Source organism: Oncorhynchus tshawytscha, linkage group LG23 (assembly GCF_018296145.1).
Source record: "Oncorhynchus tshawytscha isolate Ot180627B linkage group LG23, Otsh_v2.0, whole genome shotgun sequence".
NCBI classification, from domain to species: domain Eukaryota; kingdom Metazoa; phylum Chordata; class Actinopteri; order Salmoniformes; family Salmonidae; genus Oncorhynchus; species Oncorhynchus tshawytscha.
Window position 1 is genome coordinate 24,969,006 of NC_056451.1, and position 23,588 is coordinate 24,992,593.

At 45.6% G+C, this 23,588-nt stretch overlaps 1 protein-coding gene across 1 annotated transcript in view; it reads right to left on the bottom strand.

The window, feature by feature from the left end:
- Positions 1–345: 345 nt before the first annotated feature.
- Positions 346–23,588, bottom strand: part of clcn1b (chloride channel, voltage-sensitive 1b) — a 52,390-nt gene continuing 29,147 nt past the window's right edge. Inside the window, exons 4-23 of the mRNA XM_024425751.2 lie at positions 23,171–23,299; positions 22,890–23,023; positions 20,769–20,846; positions 19,122–19,200; positions 14,284–14,409; positions 14,040–14,124; positions 13,522–13,623; positions 12,695–12,779; positions 11,484–11,639; positions 11,219–11,288; positions 10,854–10,964; positions 9,787–10,000; positions 9,503–9,636; positions 8,952–9,106; positions 8,688–8,769; positions 8,232–8,311; positions 7,614–7,658; positions 7,331–7,435; positions 7,132–7,218; positions 346–1,634 (exon numbers count right to left, since the gene is read on the bottom strand). Of these exons, the coding sequence (XP_024281519.2) occupies positions 1,089–1,634; positions 7,132–7,218; positions 7,331–7,435; positions 7,614–7,658; positions 8,232–8,311; positions 8,688–8,769; positions 8,952–9,106; positions 9,503–9,636; positions 9,787–10,000; positions 10,854–10,964; positions 11,219–11,288; positions 11,484–11,639; positions 12,695–12,779; positions 13,522–13,623; positions 14,040–14,124; positions 14,284–14,409; positions 19,122–19,200; positions 20,769–20,846; positions 22,890–23,023; positions 23,171–23,299 (2,603 nt within the window). The 3' untranslated portion in view covers positions 346–1,088. The remainder of the gene's footprint in view (positions 1,635–7,131; positions 7,219–7,330; positions 7,436–7,613; positions 7,659–8,231; positions 8,312–8,687; positions 8,770–8,951; positions 9,107–9,502; positions 9,637–9,786; positions 10,001–10,853; positions 10,965–11,218; positions 11,289–11,483; positions 11,640–12,694; positions 12,780–13,521; positions 13,624–14,039; positions 14,125–14,283; positions 14,410–19,121; positions 19,201–20,768; positions 20,847–22,889; positions 23,024–23,170; positions 23,300–23,588) is intronic.

Below are 23,588 nucleotides of genomic sequence, written 5' to 3' on the forward strand. Positions count from 1 at the left end.
AGATGCAAAGCCTGCTGGGGCTTTGTGACGCAGTTCTTCTATCATGTTTCCATTCCCTCCCTGTCAACCCCAAACACACATTCTAGGTGTCTTTCATCCTGAATACATGACAGTGCATCCATCCTTCCTGCCTTCATGTATGGTAGTGTAGAAAACTTGCTGGTAGACATCATTACTTAAAGGAAGGATGGATAGATGTTTTAAGTACTGATATAGGGCCCCAGCCTGGTAGCCAGATCTGTTTCTTGTTCAACTTCTTTGTCAAAGCCATACCAAACATGACAACCACAGAAACAGCAGAAAGCTGTTATTGCCATGCTCCAAGTCCAATGAAATGTTACTGAAAACGGTTCAATATTTATTGTATTCCATAAGAATAGTAGATAGGCATCAGTATGAACAATTTCAATATTTGCTTTACAGTGGTAACAGTAATAATTTAAAGCCTGTATATTCATTAATCAGTAAACGTTCAATCGATTTGATCAAATATAAATCAGTCCATTGACAGACATGGAGTCATGATTAATGATGTGATTTCATTATCAAACACTTAATTGCTGTCATATACAGTGTCATAAAGACACATGGAGTTCAGTGATACAGACATACACTACCATGTAGCTACAAACACATTCATACATTCAACAATACCGGGACAAGGAGACCAACAATGATATGCACAGATGAAGAACTTAGAACATCTGTCCATTTTTGTAGTTTTAAAGACACGGAGAGAAACCTGAGAAACTGAAATAGTGAAAAAGAAGTTTGTCTTGAGTAGAAAAAAATCCTTAAAAAAAACTGCTGAGATCAGGAAAGAGACTACCATCTTACAAAAAGTATTATTAGCTACCAGAAATTCCAGAACTACAAGTCCCAGAAGAACTGTGTGCACCTGTTCTTCCTGCTCTCTGTAAGCTGAACATCTGCAGAGCCTCGAATGAGCCTGCACAGAACTCCAATACCCAGGATGCTCCTTGTTACGCTCTACTTGAAACGCTCACTGAATGAGGTAAGTGGAGTGAGGCCAGAGAGGAGAAAGTCTTCATTTAAGAAACAGAATCCACAGAATTCCCTGTCGTCATCTAAATTGGCTCTTCAGAATCTTCGCTCTCCCTCTCTCCATCTGTCTCCGGCACAGTAGGAAGGGATGACACAATGAAGATACGAGTGGAGGAGTGTGGTGACGTGGGGGAGGAAGGCTCCTGAGGGGGACAGTCTGTCCCTCGGCTGTTGGGGGTGGAGGTATCACACTCTGCCCCTGCACTGGAAGCACCTGCTTCTCCTGCGTTCCCCCTGGGTTCCTCCTTAGCCTCATCCATGTCACCCTCTCCCTCTGTCCCAACCACCTCATCCTTCAACCTTACCACCTCTCCCTCCCTCTTTCCTCCATCTCCCTCCCCCTTTTCTTCCTTAACCTCCCATTTAAACCCATCGCTCCCCTCCTTCCTACTACCCCCTCCCTCCCTCTTCCCCCCCTCACCCCACAGCTCCCTCTCCCCGGTGGGGGAGGAGGGTGTGGAGGGGGGAGCCGCATGCTTCTTGGCTTTACGGTTGGCATCTCTGAAACTGGCCAGAGGGGGGCGCAATCTCACCCCACTACGGGTGGAGCCCTCGATGGCCTTCTGCAACTGTGAAAGGTAAGAGAGAGGGAGAGATAGAGAGAAAGATTAAAGGGGAGAGATAAATATAGAGGGGGAGAAGAGAAAATGGAGGGAGAGAGAAGGGAGAAGGGGAGAGAGAGAAATAAAGAGGGGAGGGAAATAGAGATTGAGATGGAGGGTGAGAGAGGAAGGGAAAGAGAGTGAATAGAAGTGGTTAAGTTAACATAGCATGTCATAACACAAGCAAAGCATGTTAATACAGGTTTACTGTGACGCTGTGATAAGTCAGAGACAAACACCGTTGATGGTGTAATAGTGTGATTCACTATTCGAGTACAACAGAACAGCAAAGCAACAGCCAACTGAACAGGCTCCATGTATTTGTATGTGTATTTATTATGGATCCTCATTTGTTCCTGCCAAGGCAGCAGCTACTCTTCCCTCGGCCCAAACAAGATTAGGGCAATTACATCACCAAAAAAATGTGACAGTACATCATACAACACATTACTACACTACTACAATTCAAAATGTAGAATTTTACAATGTACATATGTGTAAACTGTGTGTGTCAGCGTGTGTGTGTGCGTATGCATATGTGTGTCTCTTCACAGTCCACGTTGTTCCTTATGTAGTATTGTGTGTTTCCCAGAGTCTGTTCTGGACTTGGGGACTGTGAAGAGACCCCTGGTGGCATGGCTTGTGGGTTATTCATGGGTGTCTGAGCTGTGTGCTCGTTGTTTGAACAGACAGCTCAGTGCTTTCAACACGTCAATACCTCTCACAAAGACAAGCAGTGATGCAGTCAAACTCTCCTCTACTTTGAACCAGGAGAGATTGACATGCATGTTAATGATGTCAGCTCTCCATGTACATTTAAGGGCCAGCCGTGCTGCTCTGTGCTGCTCTGTGCTGCTCTGTGCTGGGCCAAATGTAATTTGCATATGTTCTTCTTTGTGGCACTTGTCCATATGACTGGGCAGTAGTCCAGGTGTGACAAAACTAGGGCCTGTAAGACTTGTTTTGTTGATAGCGATGTCAAGAAAGCAGATCTTAGCTAACGTTGCATCCATATGTTTTGACCATGACAGTTTACAATCCAGGGTTACTCCAAGCAGTTTAGTCTCCTCAATTTTCTCAATTTCCACATTATTCATTTAAATATTTAGTTGAGGTTTAGGGTTTAGTGAATGATTTGTACCAAATACAATGCTTTTAGTTTTTGAAATATTTAGGACTAGCTTATTTCTTGTCACCAATTTTAAAACTGACTGCTGCTCTTTGTTAAGAGTTGCAGTGAGTTCACTTGCTGTGGTAGTTGACGTGTTTAATGTTGAGTCATTAGCATACACAGATACACAGGCTTTACTCAGAGACAGTGGCAGGTCATTAGTAAAGATGGAAAAAAGTAAGGAGCCTAGCCAGCTGCCTTGGGGAATGCCTTACTCTACCAGGATTATCGTGGAGAGGCTTCCATTAAAGAACACCCTCTGTTTTCTCTTAGACAGGTACAGTGCCATGAAAAAGGATTTGCCCCCTTTTCTCTACTTTTGTATATTTTTGCTACTGAATGTTATCCGATCTTCAACCAAAACCTAATATTAGATCAAAAGGAACCTGAGTGAACAAATAACACAACAATAACATCATTATTTCATTTATTTTATCTAGAAGTTATGCAACACCAAACGGCCCTGTGTGAAAAGTAAATGCCCCCTTACACTCTATAACTGGTTATGCCACCTTTAGCTGATGACTATAACCAAACCCTTCTTGTAGTTGTTATCAGTCTCTCACACCGCTGTGGAGGAATTTTGGCCCACTCTTCCATGAATCTCAATTAGGATTAGGTCTGGACTTTGACTAGGCCATTTCAAATCTTCAAATGTGTTGCTTTTCAGCCATTGTCATGTAGACTTGATTGTGTGTTTTGGATCATTGTCTTGCTGCATAACCCAGCTGCGCTTCAGCTTCAGCTCACAGCCAGTTGCCCTGACATTCTCCAGTAGAATTCTCTGATACAGAGCAGAATTCATGGTTCCTTCTATTAAGGCAAGTTGTTCAGGTCCTGAGGCAGAAAAGCATCCCCAAACCATCACACCACCACTACCATGCTGACCATTGGTATGAGGTTCTTACTGTGGAATGCAGTGTTTGGTTTTCGCCAGGCATAATAAGAAGTATCAATTTTTTGTTATTTGTAACAGGTTCCCTTGATCTAATATTAGGTTTTGGTTGAAGATCTGATAACATTCAGTATAAAAAAAATGCAAAATATAGAAAATCAGAAAGGGGGCAAATACTTTTTCACGGCAATGTAACTCTCGATCCATGATATACAGTGGGAAGAAAAAGTATGTGAACCCTTTGGAATTACCTGGATTTCTGCAGAAATTGGTCATTAAATATAAATATGATCTCACCCATGACTGCGTGGCCATGCACGCCTCCAACTCAATCATCAAGTTTGCAGATGACACTACAGTGGTAGGCTTGATTACCAACAACGACGAGACGGCCTACAGGGAGGAGGTGAGGGCCCTCGGAGTGTGGTGTCAGGAAAATAACCTCACTCTCAATGTCAACAAAACAAAGGAGATGATCGTGGACTTCAGGAAACAGCAGAGGGAGCACCCCCCTATCCACATCAACAGGACAGTAGTAGAGAAGGTGGACAGTTTTAAGTTCCTCGGCGTACATATCACGGACAAACTGAAATGGTCCACCCACACAGAGAGCGTGGTGAAAAAGGCGCAACAGAGCCTCTTCAACCACACAAGGCTGATGAAATTTGGCTTGTCACCAAAAACACTTTCAAACTTTTACAGATGCACAACCGAGGCCATCAGACTGTTAAACAGCCATCACTAACATTGAGTGGCTGCTGCCAACCTACTGACTCAAATCTCTAGCCACTTAATAATAAAAAATTGGATGTAATAAATGTATCACTAGTCACTTTAAACAATGCCACTTTATATAATGTTTACATACCCTACATTACTCATCTCATATGTATATACTGTACTCTATGCCATCTACTGCATCTACTTACCTATGCCGTTAGCCATCACTCATCTATATATTTATATGTACATATTCTATTCATTCATTTACACTTGTGTGTATAAGGAAGTTGTTGTGAAATTGTTAGATACTTGTTATTTATTACTGCATGGTCGGAAATAGAAGCACAAGCATTTCGCCACACTCGCATTAATATCTGCTAACCATGTGTATGTGACCAATAAAATTTGATTTGATTTGAAATCAACAACAGAATGGCTTCAACAGAAGAAAATACACGTTCTGGAGTGGCCCAGTCATGAGGTTATTGCTGCCAAAGGAGGGTCAACCAGTTATTAAATCCAAGGGTTCACATACTTTTCCCACCCTGCACTGTGAATGTTTACACGGTGTGTTCAATAAAGACATGAAAACATATAGTTGTTTGTGTGTTATTAGTTTAAGCAGACTGTGTTTGTCTATTGTTGTGACCTAGATGAAGATCAGACAAAATTATGACCAATTTATGCAGAAATTGTCACACACTGATCATAGTTTGCTTTGTATGTTTCTATGTTTTGTTTGGTCAGGGTGTGATCTGAGTGGGCATTCTATGTTGTGTGTCTAGTTTGTCTGTTTCTGTGTTTGGCCTGATATGGTTCTCAATCAGAGGCAGGTGTTAGTCATTGTCTCTGATTGGGAACCAAATTTAGGTAGCCTGTTTGGTGTTGGGGTTTGTAGGTGATTGTCTCCTGTGTCAGTGTTTGTACCACACGGGACTGGTTTTGGGTTTTCACATTTATTGTTTTGTAGTTTGTTCATGTATAGTGTTTCTTATTAAAAAACCATGAACGCTGCGTATTGGTCCGCCTCTCCTTCGACGGAAGAACCCCGTTACAGAATCACCCACCAAAACAGGACCAAGCGGCGTGGTAACGGGCAACAGCAACAGCGACGCAAAGAAGAATGGACATGGGATGATGTGTTGGACGGCAAGGGTTGCTACACATGGGAGGAGATCCTGGTGGGAAAGGATCGCCTTCCATGGGAACAGGTGGAGGCTGCTAGGAGAGCAGAGGCAGCCGGAGAGAGGAGCCGGTGATATGAGGGAACACGGCTGGCAAGGAAGCCCGAGAGGCAGCCCCAAAAAATGTATTGGGGGGGGCACACAGGAAGTATGGCGAAGCCAGGTAGGAGACCTGCGCCAACTTCCTGTGCTTACCGGAGGACGAGAGAGACCGGGCAGGCACCGTGTTATGCGGTGGAGCACACAGTGTTCCCAGTGCGGGTGCATGAAGATCAGACAAAATTATGACCAATTTATGCAGAAATTGTCACACCCTTACCATAGTTTGCTTTGTATGTTCTATGTTTTGTTTGGTCAGGGTGTGATCTGAGTGGGCATTCTATGTTGTGTGTCTAGTTTGTCTGTTTCTGTGTTTGGCCTGATATGGTTCTCAATCAGAGGCAGGTGTTAGTCATTGTCTCTGATTGGGAACCATATTTAGGTAGCCTGTTTGGTGTTGGGGTTTGTAGGTGATTGTCTCCTGTGTCAGTGTTTGTACCACACGGGACTGGTTTTGGGTTTTCACATTTATTGTTTTGTAGTTTGTTCATGTATAGTGTTTCTTATTAAAAAACCATGAACTTCAACCACGCTGCGTATTGGTCCGCCTCTCCTTCGACGGAAGAACCCCGTTACAGAAATCCAAGTATTTCCAAAGGGTTCACATTTTTTCTTGCCACTGTAGCAGAGGATGTAAAGCCATAACACATACGTTTGTTTCAGCAGCAGATTATGATCAATAATGTCAAAAGCTGCACTGAAGACTAACAAAACAGCTCCCACAATCTTTTTAGTATCAATTTATTTCAGCCAATCATCAGTAATTTGTGTGAGTGCCATACATGTTAAGTGCCCTTCTCTATAAGCGTGCTGAAAGTCATTTGTCTACGGTTAAATAGCATTGTCTCTGGTCAAAAATGTTATTCAAACGTTTAGTAAGTGTTGGTAGCAGGCTGATTGGTCGGCTGTTTGAACCAGAAAAGGGTGCTTTGCTATTCTTAGGTAGTGGAATAACTTTTTCTTCCCCCCAGGCCTGAGGGAACACACTTTCCTGTAGGATTAGTTTAAAGACATGGCAAATAGGAGTGGCAATATAGTCCATCCTCCTCAGTCATTTTCCATCCAAGTTGTCATTCCCAGGTGGTTTGTCATTGATAGACAACAATATTTTTACCTCTTCCACACTCACTTTACGGAATTAAAAATGACCATGCTTGTCTTTCATAATTTGGTCAGTTATGCATGGATGTGTAGGTACAGAGTTTGCTGTTGGTATGGCATTCCTAAATTTGCTAATCTTGCCAATGTAATTACTGTGACACTGAGATCATCATCAGAGAACGATGACAGAGAGGCAGAACAAATGGACAAGCTGTGTGTCTGATGCTTCTACACTGCAGAAAAGGAAGACTCGGCATACAGAGAGAGAGCTTGTGTGATGTGTGATCTCACCTCCTTCAGTGCTACGACTCCCACCAGTTTCCCAATGCTGGTAACATAGGCATGACTGAGACCCAGCAAGGAGAACAAAGTGTGGGTCTGTCAGAGAGAGAGAGAGGGAGGCATATTTGTCAATATCCTACAGCATGTAGTGTTTATAATGGCTTAAAGTGGCTACATAAGAGCACAAGGTGCTAGCTACAGTTGATACCTTGTGAAGGGAGGTTCTCTCCACCAGCTGAAAGGGGGAGGGATCAATCCGTATCTCCTCCATACTGATTGGCTTATCCAACTCTTCTTCTTCCCAGGCTTTGATCTGCATTAGCCAATGAGAGAGCAGAGAGGGTGATTGACAATATAAAGAGAGAATAATCATTGATGATGTTTGATTCTATTTGTGGAATCCTTTTAGAGCTACATAGAGTGCCCAGGTCAGGGATCAGGGATCAGTGGTTAGGGGTTAAAGGTTGATCAGGGTCAGTGAGACACATTACCTCCTCTGAGGACATGGTGTCGGTGAGTGGAGGTGGGGTGGATCCCTGGAGAGAGGAAGAGAGAGAGAGAGAGAGAGAGAAAGAGAGAGAAAGAGAGTGAGAGAGAGAAAGAGAGTGAGAGAGAAAGAGAGAGAGAAAGAGAGTGAGAGAAAGAGAGAGAAAGAGAGAGAGAGAAAGAGAGAGAGAGGAGGAAAGAGAGAGAAAGAAAAGAGGGAGTGTGAGACAGAGGGGGGTGTTGGTTTAGAGATTTTAGTTATTTTCTCCCTCCAGGTTTACAAAGTGTCAGATCAGATGCCCCCTTGTGGTGCTATTTCTCCATCACACAGAATGACAAACCTGCTCATTACATATCATACATTATAGCAAGGTCATGCCATTGACGTGAGCGTGTGTCCCCTACTGGACAGAATGTGATATTGCTCCTCTTTGAACTACCAGAGGAAATTAGCTACCAGAGGAAAGCTTGAGGTTGATGTTAGCCTTAAGCACAGATCCAGGATCAGGTTGCCCTAGCCCCAATCCAAACCTCAACCATTATGGGAATGAAAAACATCTTCTAACATATCTGACCCTGTATCAGTGGTTACAGCCAACCTCTATCTTGACATGGAATGATACCTGAGCTTCAGCCTGGCTGGTTGAGGAAGAGGAGAAGAGGCGCTGAAATATTCCCCTCACAGACTGGAGGGAACGCTTCTCTGAAAGACAGGACAGACATTTAGAAGTGAGTAAATCTTGTAAACATTCTCACTCCAACACTTTTCTACAGAAGGTGCTGGTTAATTGTTGTAAACAAACCCCATGAGCAATCGATGGAACAGCAGGTCTAACACTGATTCTGCTGTATTGATTGCTTATTGTAGATACAGTATCTGGTTGTAGAGTAGTGGCCTAAGGGAACACACTTAATGTGTTGTGAAAAGTGTTATGTAATGTAATATTTGTTTGCCTTGGCAGCAGCTAATGGGGATCCTAAATAAATACAAATACAAATACAAACATGGATGCACTAGTAACAAAATAGCAATAGTGGGTACATCCCAATTCTATGACATTTTGTGTGTGTCATGTCACCTGAGCCGGTGTGATTGGTGGAGGACTCCTGTGGTTTGGGGGACGGGAGTGGCCTATTCTGTTCATCTTGTACTGGAGAGGTCTGGAGAACAGACAAAAGGACCAAGTTCATAACCAAGTATTATATGATGTTGTGGATAATTATAATGCATTATAAATGTGTTTATAAAGACATTATAAGTATACTGATATTTAAACAGTGTAAAAAATATGATGCTATCGTTCAATCATTCCATCTATCCATCCATCCTTCCATCCTGTCACCTCTCCTCCCTCCTCGTCTACGAAAGTGAAGGACTCCCAGCCCTGGCCCGGTGTCCCCTGACCCCTCTCAAAGACACGCCTCTCGGCCGAAAGCCACCAATCAGAGATGGCTTGCAGCTCTGTCCTCTCGATAGACCCTAAAAGGATCATAGACTCTGAGGAAAGACAGGGGGAACAGGGAGAGAGTAGAGATAGGAGAGAGAGAGAGACTTTAACTACTTTAACTATTTGTACATTGTTACAACCCTGTGTATATATATATATATATATGACATTTGTAATGTCTTTATTGTTTTGAAACTTCTGTATGTGTAATGTTTACTGTTCATTTTTATTGTTTATTTCACTTTTGTATATTATCTACCTCACTTGCTTTGGCAATGTTAACACATGTTTCCCATGGCAATAAAGCCCCTTGAATTTAATTGAATTGAATTGAGAGAGAGGAAGAGAGAGAGAGAGACAAAGAGAGAGAGAGAGAGAGAGAGAGAGAGAGAAAGACAAGTGTCATCTACGGTGCATGGCATCAAACATTCTATAACATGTCTCACCTTTGGAGTCGACAAGAGGGATGGTTTTGAGGGAGGTGGAGTCTAGCAGATAGCCCAGCTCCCGATAGGTCGACTGGGAGGACAGGAAGTTCACCTTCCGCACCATCATGTCCTCCACAAAGATGTTGTACTTACTGAGGGAGGAGAGAGGATATATGTGAACTGTGCCTGCTTGACTCATAATAGCACACAAGGTTGCATGTACTAGAACTGTTTGAGCCACAATGGCATACAGTTCTCTGCATAAACACTTATTAGAGCCATAATGGCGACCGTTCCAGTACCTGATGTGTCCGAGGCTGAGCTCAGGGAGGTATGGCAGTTTCTTGACCTGGATGATGGAGTCGTAGAGGGAGGGCTGCAGGCCCTGGGCCACCATGTTGGCCAGGATCACCGCCACCATCATGGGCAGGATGTGGGAGATCTGGCCTGTCAGCTCAAAACAGATCACAGCCGTGGACACTGTGTGGGTTACTGCCCCAGTCAGGGCCGCAGCACCTGGGATAAGGAGGGCGGGGAGAGAAAGGGAGAGGAAGGAGAGAGGAAGGGAGGGAGGTAGGGGAAGGAAAGAGGAAGGGAGGGAGGTATGGGAAGGGGAGAGGAAGAGAGAGTATAGAGGGAGGGAACGAGAGATCAGGAGTCACAACAAGGCAGAAAGGGAAGGAGAGATGGTGTTAAATGACATTGTGTATGACAGGGTAGTGAGCAGTCATTTTGATATGTATATTATAAATACATCATATGCGACTCGCAATAACACTAAGTAATTTACACCCTACTTCATAAAGAGAATCAACAATATGCAAGAGACTATGGTTGAGTTACAGTAATAGGCAATGAAGAAATGTCTGAGAATGGATTCTAAATATAAGTTTATTTAATTACTTTGTAAAAATGAATGGATTCACATACAAGGCATACAGCTTCAGTTACAAAGCATGAACAAGCATTACAAGGCATTATTCCAAGCATGGTCAGAGAGAGAGAGAGAAACCATAGCCTGAAAGGCCTTGCCCCAAAAGTTCACAGGGTGGAGAGAGAGAGAAAGAAAGTATCTCACAACAGCAGGTCAGGAACAAATAAGAAAAAGACCAATGAACCTTTAATAAACATCTGAGTTGTTGACCAATAGTATTACTGTAAAGTTAACCTCCAATCAGATGTCAGACCTACATGATGTAACCTCTCAGAGGTGTGACAATGGGGGTTGGCAAGACCAACACATAGAATGCTGAATTCCGAAGACAACACATAGCAAATTCTTGCATACAGCTGATAAGATGAGTCCCTTCTGGGGCTGGGCTGCCCTGCAACAGCAGCAAGGCAAGATGAGACTTCAGAGGAGACTCACCAATGACAGCATAGCCCCCGGGGAGGATGCGATAAACTATCCCATCAAACAGGATACCGTTTGGGAAGAGAGTGGCCATGATCTCCCCTACCAGACGCCCAAATGCTGCCCCTGGGGTGAGAGAAAGGGGAGAGAGAGGAGAGAGAAAGGGGAGAGGGGAGAGAGAAAGGGGAGAAGGGAGAGAGAAAGGGGAGAAGGGAGAGAGAAAGGGGAGAAGGGAGAGAGAAAGGGGAGAAGGGAGAGAGAAAGGGGAGAGACAGGAGAGAGAATACTCAGTTGTGCTTTAGGACAGGTTTATAGCATGTTTTAAGCCTGATATCTGATACATCATGTTTAGATTCCCAGGTCTGCTCTCAGCCTCTTACCCAGTATGAACACTGGCATGAAGGCTCCAGACGGGATGGGCATCGTCGTGGAAACTGCAGACATCCAGAACTAGAACATTGGGAAGGTATGTGAACAGAGAGACCTAATACAAATCCTTTATAGAATCTAATAGAGAAACAATGAAAAGGTCAACTTCCAGAGAATGCGGTTGCAACTCTTTTCATTTTGATTTGGTAGCCTGACCACAGCATAATATGAGAAGAAAGGTCATGTGTTTTATTCCATGATGGAGGGAGGACATACCTTCATGACGAAGAAGAGGAGGAGGATGAGGAAGACGCTGACGTCGGGGTGCAGCCAGGCTGAGGAGCGCCCCAGTCCAGGGGGAAGGGCGGTGGCAGACAGTTTGGTCCAGGTGAAGTTATCAAACAGAGAGTTAATACATTCTCGAGGCATCAGCTGAACAGAGAGAGATAGAGAGAGAGAGGGGAGAGAGAGAGAGAGAGAGTGAGTGAGAGACACAACAGAGAGAGAGAGAGAGAGAGAGAGAGAGAGAGAGAGAGAGAGAGATGAGAGAAAGAGAGAGGAGACACAGAGAGAGAGAGAGAGAGTGAGAGAGACACAGAGAGAGAGAGAGAGAGAGAGAGAGAGAGTGAGAGAGACACAGAGAGAGAGAGAGAGAGAGAGAGAGTGAGAGAGACAGAGGGAGAGAGAGAGAGACAGAGAGAGAGACAGAGAGAGAGAGAGAGACAGAGAGAGAGAGAGACAGAGAGAGAGAGAGAGAGAGAGACAGAGAGAGAGAGAGACAGAGAGAGAGAGAGAAAGAGAGAGGGGAGAGAGATAGATCAATCAATCAAATGTATTTATAAAAGCAGAAGTCACAAATTGCTTATACAGAAACTCAGCCTAAAACCCAGAGAGCACACAATGCAGATGTAGAAACACAGTGGCTAGGAAAAACTCCTTAGAAAGGCAGAAAAATAGGAAGAAACCTAGAGAGGGGTGACCAGTCCTCTTCTGGCTGTGCCAGGTGGAGATTAAAAGAGTACATGGCCATTTAGTCTAGATCGTTCTTCAAGCTGTTCAAAGTTCATAGATGACCAGCAGGGTCAAATAATAATCACAGTGGTTCTAGGTTATGACAGTGGTTCTGGGTTATGACAGTGGTTCTAGGTTATGACAGTGGTTCTAGGTTATGACAGTGGTTCTGGGTTATGACAGTGGTTCTAGGTTATGACAGTGGTTCTAGGTTATGACAGTGGTTCTGGGTTATGACAGTGGTTCTGGGTTATGACAGTGGTTCTAGGTTATGACAGTGGTTCTGGGTTTTTCATCTCTGCATGAGCGGCTATACAGTGGTGTTGAAAGATGTATTTATCCGTATCAGCTTAAAACCACACTAAAAACATAGTTAATAGGGTTGCTTGTTGCCTGTAGGCAATACATGGATTTATAAAAGGTTATTCTATAAGTCATGAACATAAACTCTAATGAGCTCAATAATGCTCTCTGACCTCTCCAGCCATGAACTGGCCGAATCCAGGAGGAAAGGTCAGGGTGGCGATGACAAACGTCACTGCACCTGGGTAGATCAACCGACTGAACACACACACACACGCATGCGCACAAATACACAATACAAAGACGGACACACACACATACACACACACACACACACACACACACACACACACACACACACACACACACACACACACACACACACACACACACACATACAGTACACACACACACACACACACACAATATTATTAAACAACTGGGATACTCAATCGTTAAAACAAACCACAATGCCATTACTTAAATGTGAAGCATTTTAGGGTAATAACGTAAATTGTCAGGAATCTCCTCCCAGTTCATTGTCTGGCTGTCAGGTTGTTGAGTTCATGGCAGGACACCTCTATTGCTCTGCCCCTCCTAATGTGTGAGCTCAATGTACCTTGACTGGTGAGTCAATGTGTCTAACTGAGTGAATGGCTGGCTGTTAAGCCCTGCTTGTCTGGGTCAATGTCGTGTAACAGATTACTTTGGAAGAAGAGGCTACCCAAATGAAACTCATCTGGAATGGAATGTGGAAAGTGTCAGGGATCTGGGTAATAGTGTCTGCTAAGCATTACAATTGTGAAGACATTTGAGTGAGTGTAACAGTGTGTGTGTACTGTGTGTGTGTACTGTGTGTGTGTACTGTGTGTGTGTACTGTGTGTGTACTGTGTGTATGTACTGTGTGTGTACTGTGTGTGTGTACTGTGTGTGTGTACTGTATGTGTGTACTGTGTGTGTGTACTGTGTGCGTATGCATGCGAGTGCGTGAGGTCTCACTGCTTGGTCAGAAACCGTGTGAGAGCCGTCTGTCTCCTCATCACTAGAACCACCTGTCTGTTCAGGTAGACAAAGAAGGCCCCGAGGAACCCACAGGAGATTCTAAAACAGACAGACAGGGGACAGAGAGTCAGGAACCCACAGGAGATTCTACAACAGACAGACAGGGGACAGGGAGTCAGGAACCCACAGGAGATTCTACAACAGACAGACAGGGGACAGGGAGTCAGGAACCCACAGGAGATTCTACAACAGACAGACAGGGGACAGAGAGTCAGGAACCCACAGGAGATTCTACAACAGACAGACAGGGGACAGGGAGTCAGGAACCCACAGGAGATTCTACAACAGACAAGGGACAGAGAGTCAGGAACCCACAGGAGATTCTACAACAGGGAGTCAGGAAGACACACACACACAATCCCATTGATCCCCACACCATCACAAAGTGGGTGAAGTTCAGTTGAAGACTGTAGGGTCTAAAAGGGGTGTGTAGAATGTTTACTAAGCGCTCTCACCCAATGATAGCGAAGGCTGGGAGCTCCTGCAGGTCAAAGGGAAAATCCATCCGGAAGTTGGTCCGGAAAAGAGCTGTAATGGTGACTGTGACAGGGACATCGAGAGAGTGAAAGCTGATCCTATTCTAAAACACCTGGCATGAATAAACATATGACATCATCATGAGAGAAAAGGTGTACAGTGGGATTATGTTGTTCTGGAGAGGAAATATGTTTGTGATGCGATGCTGCCTCCATGGCGTACCTGCATCTTTGTTCCACACAGACAACACCCTGAATATGAAGGCACTGAAGGTGGCAGCGAAATACCCTCTCCAGTAATTCCTCACAGCAAAGTAGGTAGATGTGACCTCAATGCTGAACAACACCCCTGGAGAGGAGGGAAGAAGACAGGGAGGACGAGAGAGAGAGAGAGAGAGAGAGAGATGGATGGATGGATGGATGGATGGAGGTGAGGGAGGGAGGGAGGGAGTGAGTGAGTGAGTGAGTGAGTGAGTGAGTGAGTGAGTGAGTGAGTGAGTGAGTGAGTGAGTGAGTGAGTGGAGGTAGGGGAGGGAAGTCGATTTGAGTTTAAGTGAGCAGAATGAGCACACACACACACACACACACATACACACACACACATACACACACAGAATAGCTAAATACTCGAGAGCAAAATAAACATCAGAGCGAATCAGAGACATGACTGTATGAATGGAGATTACAAAAGACAATATTTGAAAAGTAGAGACAAGCTTTAATGATTTTCGCTGAGTGTTTCCATTCTATGCTGAGGCTATCTGTAGATTACTGTTACAGGAAGGGGAGAGCAGTGTGGGGAGAGAGAGGGGTGTAGAGAGAGGTAGAGGGGGTTAGAGGGAGAGAGAGGGGTGTAGAGAGAGAGGGGGTTAGAGGGGGATAGAGGGAGAGAGGGATGTAGAGAGAGAGGGGTTAGAGAGGGGGTTAGAGAGAGAGAGGATGTAGAGAGAGATAGAGAGAGAGAGAGGGGGTTAGAGGGGAGAGAGGGGTGTAGAGAGAGATAGAGGGGGTTAGAGGAGAGAGAGGGGTGAGAGAGAGAGAGAGAGAGAGGGGGTTAGAGGGGGATAGAGGGGAGAGAGAGGGGTGTAGAGAGAGAGAGACGGGTGTAGAGGGGGGGAGAGGTAGAGAGAGAGAGGGTGTAGAGGGGGATAGAGGGGGGAGGGAGAGAGGGGTGTAGAGAGAGATAGAGGGGGTTAGAGGGGATAGAGGGGGAGAGAGGGGTGTAGAGAGAGATAGAGGGGGTTAGAGGGAGAGAGAGAGGGTGTAGAGAGAGATAGAGGGTTAGAGGGAGAGAGAGGGGTGAGAGAGATAGAGGGGTGTAGAGAGGGGGGATAGAGGGAGAGAGAGGGGTGTAGAGAGAGAAAAGAGGGGTTAGAGGGGGATAGAGGAGAGAGAGGGGGGTAGAGAGAGATAGAGGGGTTAGAGGGGGATAGAGGGAGAGAGAGGGGTGTAGGGAGAGAGATAGAGAGGGGTGTAGAGGGGGGATAGAGAGGGGTGTAGAGGGAGAGAGATGGAGGGGGTTAGAGGAGAGAGAGGGGTGTAGAGAGAGAGGGGGTTAGAGGGGGGGGATAGAGGAAGAGAGAGGGGTGTAGATAGAGAGGGATGTAGAGAGATAGAAGGGGTTAGATGGAGATAGAGGGATGTAGAGAGAGGGGGATGTAGAGAGAGATAGAGAGGGTTAGAGGGGGAGAGAGAGAGAGGGATGTAGAGGGAGAGATGGAGGGGTTAGAGAGAGAGAGGGGTGTAGAGAGAGAGGGGGTTAGAGGGGGATAGAGGGAGAGAGAGGGGTGTAGAGAGAGAGAGGGATGTAGAGAGATAGAAGGGGTTAGATGGAGATAGAGGGATGTAGAGAGAGAGGGGGTTAGAGGAGAGAGAGAGAGGGATGTAGAGAGAGATAGGGGTTAGAGGGGGATAGAGGGGAGAGAGAGAGAGGGATGTAGAGAGAGAGATAGAGGGGGGGGATAGAGGGAGAGAGATGGAGGGGTGTAGAGAGAGAGATAGAGGGGTTAGAGGGGGGGAGGGGAGAGAGAGAGAGAGAGAGATGTAGAGGAGAGATAGAAGGGGTTAGAGGGAGAGAGAGGGGTAGATAGAGAGAGATAGAGAGGGGGTTAGAGAGAGGGAGAGAGAGGGGTGTAGAGAGAGAGAGGGAGTTAGATGGAGAGAGAGGGGTTAGAGGGGTAGAGAGAGAGAGGGGATAGAGGGGGAGAGAGAGGGGTGTAGAGAGAGATAGAGGGGTTAGAGGGAGAGAGAGGGAGAGAGAGGGATGTAGAGAGAGATAGAGGGAGTTAGAGGGAGAGAGAGGGGTGTAGAGAGAGATAGAGGGGGTTAGAGGGAGAGAGAGATGGATGGATGTAGAGAGAGATAGAAGGGGTTAGAGGGAGAGAGAGGGATGTAGAGAGAGATAGAAGGGGTTAGAGGGAGAGAGAGGGAGAGGGATGTAGAGAGATATAAAGTAGTGGGAATTACATGGAGAGGTATTCAGAAAGGGAGAGCAGGGGTTAAAAAGGAGGATAGGGTTGTGATAGTGGTATAGAAAGAGGTGTAGTGAAGGAGTGATAGTGGTATAGAAAGAGGTGTAATGAAGGAATGATAGTGGTATAGAAAGAGGTGTAGTGAAGGAGTGATAGTGGTATAGAAAGAGGTGTAGTGAAGGAGTGATAGTGGTATAGAAAGAGGTGTAGTGAAGGAGTGATAGTGGTATATAAAGAGGTGTAGTGAAGGAGTGATAGTGATATATAAAGAGGTGTAGTGAAGGAGTGATAGTGATATATAAAGAGGTGTAGTGAAGGAGTGATAGTGGTATAGAAAGAGGTGTAGTAAAGGAGTGATAGTGGTATATAAAGAGGTGTAGTAAAGGAGTGATAGTGGTATATAAAGAGGTGTAGTAAAGAGAAAGGGAGAGAGTGATAGTGGTATATAAAGAGGTGTAGTAAAGGAGCGATAGTGGCATAGAAAGAGGTGTAGTGAAGGAGTGATAGTGGTGTAGAAAGATGTGCCGTGAAGGAGTGATAGTGGTATAGAAAGAGGTGTAGTAAACTAGTGGTATAGAAAGAGGTGTAGTAAAGGAGCGATAGTGGTATATAAAGAGGTGTAGTAAAGGAGCGATAGTGGTATATAAAGAGGTGTAGTAAAGGAGTGATAGTGGCATAGAAAGAGGTGTAGTGAAGGAGTGATAGTGGTATAGAAAGAGGTGTAGTAAAGAGGGATAGTGGAGATATAAAGATAGTGGTATATAAAGAGGTGTAGTAAAGGAGCGATAGTGGCATAGAAAGAGGTGTAGTGAAGGAGTGATAGTGGTATAGAAAGATGTGTCGTGAAGGAGTGATAGTGGTATAGAAAGAGGTGTAGTGAAGGAGTGATAGTGGTATAGAAAGAGGTGTAGTGAAGGAGATGATAGTGGTATAGAAAGAGGTGTAGTGAAGGAGTGATAGTGGTATAGAAAGAGGTGTAGTGAAGGAGTGATAGTGGTATATAAAGAGGTGTAGTGAAGGAGTGATAGTGGTATATAAAGAGGTGTAGTAAAGGAGTGATAGTGGTATAGAAAGAGGTGTAGTAAACGAGTGATAGTGGTATATAAAGAGGTGTAGTAAAGGAGCGATAGTGGCATAGAAAGAAGTGTAGTGAAGGAGTGATAGTGGTATAGAAAGATGTGTCGTGAAGGAGTGATAGTGGTATAGAAAGAGGTGTAGTGAAGGAGTGATAGTGGTATAGAAAGAGGTGTAGTGAAGGAGTGATAGTGGTATATAAAGAGGTGTAGTGAAGGAGTGATAGTGGTATAGAAAGAGGTGTAGTGAAGGAGTGTTAGTGGTATAGAGAGAGGTGTAGTGAAGGAGTGATAGTGGTATTTAAAGAGGTGTAGTGAAGGAGTGTTAGTGGTGTACAGAGAGGTGTAGTGAAGGAGTGGTAGTGGTGTACAGAGAGGTGTAGTGAAGGAGTGATAGTGGTATTTAAAGAGGTGTAGTGAAGGAGTGATAGTGGTATAGAGAAGAGGTGTAGTGAAGGAGTGTTAGTGGTATAGAGAGGTGTAGTAAAGGAGTGATAGTGGTATAGAGAGAGGTGTAGTGAAGGAGTGATAGTGGTATAGAGAGGTGTAGTGAAGGAGTGATAGTGGTGTACAGAGAGGTGTAGTGAAGGAGTGATAGTTGTGTACAGAGAGGTGTAGTGAAGGAGTGATAGTGGTGTACAGAGAGGTGTAGTGAAGGAGTGATAGTGGTGTACAGAGAGGTGTAGTGAAGGAGTGATAGTGGTGTACAGAGAGGTGTAGTGAAGGAGTGATAGTGGTATAGAGAGAGGTGTAGTGAAGGAGTGATAGTGGTGTACAGAGAGGTGTAGTGAAGGAGTGATAGTGGTATAGAGAGAGGTGTAGTGAAGGAGTGTTAGTGGTGTACAGAGAGGTGTAGTGAAGGAGTGATAGTGGTGTACAGAGAGGTGTAGTGAAGGAGTGATAGTGGTATAGAGAGAGGTGTAGTGAAGGAGTGTTAGTGGTATAGAGAGGTGTAGTGAAGGAGTGATAGTGGTATAGAGAGAGGTGTAGTGAAGGAGTGATAGTGGTATAGAGAGAGGTGTAGTGAAGGAGTGATAGTGGTATAGAGAGAGGTGTAGTGAAGGAGTGATAGTGGTATAGAGAGAGGTGTAGTAAAGGAGTGATAGTGGTATAGAGAGGTGTAGTAAAGGTTAGTGATAGTGGTATAGAGAGAGGTGTAGTAAAGGAGTGATAGTGGTATAGAAAGAGGTGTAGTGAAGGAGTGATAGTGGTATAGAGAGAGGTGTAGTGAAGGAGTGATAGTGGTATAGAGAGAGGTGTAGTGAAGGAGTGATAGTGGTATAGAGAGAGGTGTAGTGAAGGAGTGATAGTGGTGTACAGAGAGGTGTAGTGAAGGAGTGTTAGTGGTATAGAGAGAGGTGTAGTGAAGGAGTGATAGTGGTGTACAGAGAGGTGTAGTGAAGGAGTGTTAGTGGTATAGAGAGAGGTGTAGTGAAGGAGTGTTAGTGGTATAGAGAGAGGTGTAGTGAAGTACAGCAGAGAGGTCATAGTGCAGCGGTTAGGGATTTATACAGTACCTCCTAGAGGAGTGCCGAAACAGCAGCCCACCCCCACGGCACAGCCCACTGTCAGAATGTCTGTGTAACCACAGGGGTTCTACTGACAGAGAAGAGAGGGAGGAGAGAGGGGGAGAGGGAGGGAGGGGAGGCGAGAGACAGAGGTAGAAAATACAGAACAGCACAGCAGAGAACCGCCAAACCAACCAAGCTCACCAGAGAGTCACACAAGCCCTGAGCAAATCATCAAAATAGACAGAGACAGAGAGAGACCAGACAGACAGAACATGCTGTCTAGTCAATATGACAAAATGCTCAGGCCATTGCAGATAGAATTACTTACACCCAGTAATATTCATTTTTCATTGCAGTTATTTCCATTCTATACAATACATTTCTATCTGTAACATTCTATGCATTGCAACCCACTGCTCCATAACCCCCAGGTCTCTGGTGCTGCCATGGAGAGGTGCATGTAGGGATATGTGGACGGGACTTGCCTCCCACGGGGGCGGCGAAACAGGTGGCCACTCCCACAGCACACGCACATACCAGCAGGTCCTGGTTATGGGCACTACTCTGGGGGCAGGGGTCCACGGAACAAACGAGAGGTGGTGGGTGGGTGGAGGGTGAGGGGATAAACAAGGGGGGAAAGAGAGAGCGGAGAGGGAGTGGGAGAGGAGAGGAAGGGGAGAACATGGGGAGGAGAGAAGTGTGTGTAGGGAGAGAGGGAAGAGCGAGGGGAGGGAGAGACAGAGACAGTCACGGGAGGTCAGTGTTAATACACATGCCAGACATAGCCATCACACTATTAATACACAGACAATGTGTGAGAGACTGCTGAGCCTAAACAAAGACAAGAGGGAAGGAGGGAGAGAAAGAGACAGAGAGAGGGAGAGAAAGAGACAGAGAGAGGGAGAGAAAGAGAGAGGGAGACAGAGAAGAGAGAGAGAGAGAGAGAGGGAGAGGAGAGAGAGAGAGGAGAGAGAGGAAAGAGAGAGAGAGAGAGAGAAGAGAGAGAGAGAGAGAGAGAGGAGAGAGAGAGAGAGAGAGAGAGAGAGGAGAGAGAGAGAGAGAGGAGAGAGAGAAAGAGAGAGAGAGAGGAGAGAGAGAAAGAGAGAGAGAGAGAGAGAGAGAGGAGAGAGAGAGAAGAGAGAGAGAGAGAGAGAGAGAGAGAGAGAGAGAGAGAGAGAGAAAGAAGAGAGAGAGGAAAGAGAGAGAGAGAGGAGAGAGAGAGATAGAGAGAGAGAAGAGAGAGAGAGAGAGGAAAGAGGAGAGAGAGGAGAGAGAGAGAGAGAGAGAGGAAAGAGAGAGAGAGAGAGAGAAAGAGAGAGAGAAAAGAGAGAGGAGAGAGAGAGGAGAGCGAGGGAGGGAGAGAGAGAGAGTATGAGAGAAAGGGGAGAGAGAAAGAGAGAAAGAGAGAGAGGAAAGAGAGAGGAAAGAGAGAGAGAGGAAAGAGAGAGGAAAGAGAGAGAGAGAGAGTCATAACAGCAACAAGAACAAGAGCTGTGAGACTTAAAAAATACACAATTAAGAGGTCAGACATGACAGAGCGACAGCCTCACAGCCACATTCCATATTACTGTTATTACTCAGGTCAAATGTCATGCTGGTCCGAATGGGGGTTGCTGGGAGTCGTAGTTTGTTTTGGTCAGGGCTTCGGTTTACCTCATACACTCCAGAGAAGATGGACATGATTTTACTCAGCACAGCAGCACAGATACTGGCAATGTGGACGAAGGGACCCTAGGAAGCACGGGAGGGAGGAGGACAGTGTCAGTCATACACTTGAGGTAGAAGTTACCCTTCTCCAGTCCCCACAGATCTAGGATCAGATTACCCTTCCCTTAATCCTAATTCGTAACCATTAGGGGGTTGAGAAAATACCAGACCTTGTATCAGTGGTTGGGAAAATCTCCTGCTACTCACAGAGACAAAGAGCACAGAGCACAGAGGTAGACCCACCATACACAGGATCTGCATCGACATGGACAATTTGCTTTGACTTGAATCTTTATTTACTAGGGCACATTGTATCAGCAAAGATGAATCATGATATAATTGCTTTGTTTGACAGTTGACCAGCCTCCATTAAGGGAAATGTTGATGAGTTGAGTAAATTTGTTTCTGTCCCACAAGGAGGAGCAGAAAACACAACAGAAGATGATTTATTATACTGCTCACTGGGAGAGAAGGAGACAGAAAGGAGGAGAGGGGGAGGGCAGATACAGTAAGGGAGAAGGAGACAGAAAGGAGGAGAGGGAGAGGGCAGATACAGTAAGAGAGAAGGAGACAGAAAGGAGGAGAGGGGGAGGGCAGATACAGTAAGGGAGAAGGAGACAGAAAGGAGGAGAGGGGGAGGGCAGATACAGTATGAAGGGAGAAGGAGACAGAAAGGAGGAGAGGGGAGGGCAGAGACAGTAAGGAGAAGGAGACAGAAGGAGGAGGAGGGAGGGAGGGCAGATACAGTAAGGGAGAAGGAGACAGAAAGGAGGAGAGGGGGAGGGCAGATACAGTAAGGGAGAAGGAGACAGAAAGGAGGAGAGGGGGAGGGCAGATACAGTAAGGGAGAAGGAGACAGAAAGGAGGAGAGGGGGAGGGCAGATACAGTAAAGGAGAAGGAGACAGAAAGGAGGAGAGGGAGAGGGCAGATACAGTAAGAAGGGGAAGGAGACAGAAAGGAGGAGAGAAAGGAGGAGGGCAGATACAGTAAGGGAGAAGGAGACAGAAAAGGAGGAGAGGGAGAGGGCAGATACAGTAAGGGAGAAGGAGACAGAAAGGAGGAGAGGGAGAGGGCAGATACAGTAAGGGAGAAGGAGACAGAAAGGAGGAGAGGGAGAGGGCAGATACAGTAAGGGAGAAGGAGACAGAAAGGAGGAGAGGGAGAGGGCAGATACAGTAAGGGAGAAGGAGACAGAAAGGAGGAGAGGGAGAGGGCAGATACAGTAAGGGAGAAGGAGACAGAAAGGAGGAGAGGGAGAGGGCAGATACAGTAAGGAGAAGGAGACAGAAAGGAGGAGAAGGGGAGAGGGCAGATACAGTAAGGGAGAAGGAGACAGAAAGGAGGAGAGGGAGAGGGCAGATACAGTAAGGGAGAAGGAGACAGAAAGGAGGAGAGGGAGAGATACAGATACAGTAAGAGGAGAAGGAGACAGAAAGGAAAGGAGGAGGGAGAAAGGCAAAAGATACAGTAACTTGGGAGAAGGAGACAGACTTCACAAAAAGGAGGAGAGGGAGAACACCAAATAAGCAGGCAGATAGGCCGATACCCACAGTCAAAAAGGAGAAGGAGACACAAAGGCCATCACCTACAGAGGGAGAGAAGGCAGATACAGTAGAGCCCCAGGAGAAGGAGACAAAAAGATAACTACTTAAAAGGAGAGAGAATGGGAGAGGGCAGATACAGTAAGAAAGGAGAAGAGACAGAAAGGAGGAGAGGGTAAGGGCAGATACAGTAAGGGAGGAAAGTAAGGAAAGAGAGGAAGAGGAAGGGAAGAAGCAGAGAGACCATTGTAAATGCTTAGATACAGAGAGAGAGTTAGAGAAACTATGTACAGACTCAGTGAAAAAAAGGGTGAGATAATAGATCAGAGAGAGACATATTTTAGAGAAAGAAAGAGGTCAGAGAGAGAGAAAGAGGTCTTTAGCCATTTGTACATTGTTAGAACACTGTATATATATATATAATATGACATTTGTAATGTCTTTACTGTTTTGAAACTTCTGAGAGTTTAGGAAGTGAGAGGGAGAGAGATAATACTAATAATTGGAGGAGAGGTGTAGGTCCACCTCTTTCCCCACAGGCATGCCACTGCCCAGGCCGGCGGTCAGCCCGATGACTTTGGCCACAAAGGCTTTAAGAGTTAGATACTCCTTCAACACCACCCCTCGCAGAATGGTCTTCAGCTCAGGAATACCAGAACCTACATGAGACAGAACAACAGAGAGAATGTGTGAACGGTAGGTAGATCCTGGAAACAGAGCAGTTATATCCCACTTATGTACTTTTGGGCAACCGGGTGGGAGAAATAGATGGAGATAAGGAGAGCAACACTATGTTCAGTACCTACCTATGGCCTGAGGGGCGACTATGTTGCAGAAGAGGGAGGCGAACATGACGAGGACCATGGGGTAGACGACCCAGGCCAGGTACTGGATCAGGACATTCCCCCTCAGCTCCCCGTGCATCCACTTATACGCTGGGAGAGGGGAGAGAGGAGGAGGAGGAGGAGGAAGGGAGATTGGAGCAGTGGAGTACAATCTTTAAAAAAAGGTTATATCTACAACCTAAAACAGTTATTCGGCTGTTCTTATAGGAGAATCCAGGTAGAACCCTTTCCACAGAAAGTTGAAACCAAAAATGGTTCTACCTGGAATCAGAAAGGGTTCTGCTATGGGGACAACCAAAGAACCCCTTTGAATCTTTTTTTTCTGTGTGCAGCGCAGGGAAGAGTGAAGAGCAGGGAAGAGTGAAGAGCAGGGAAGAGT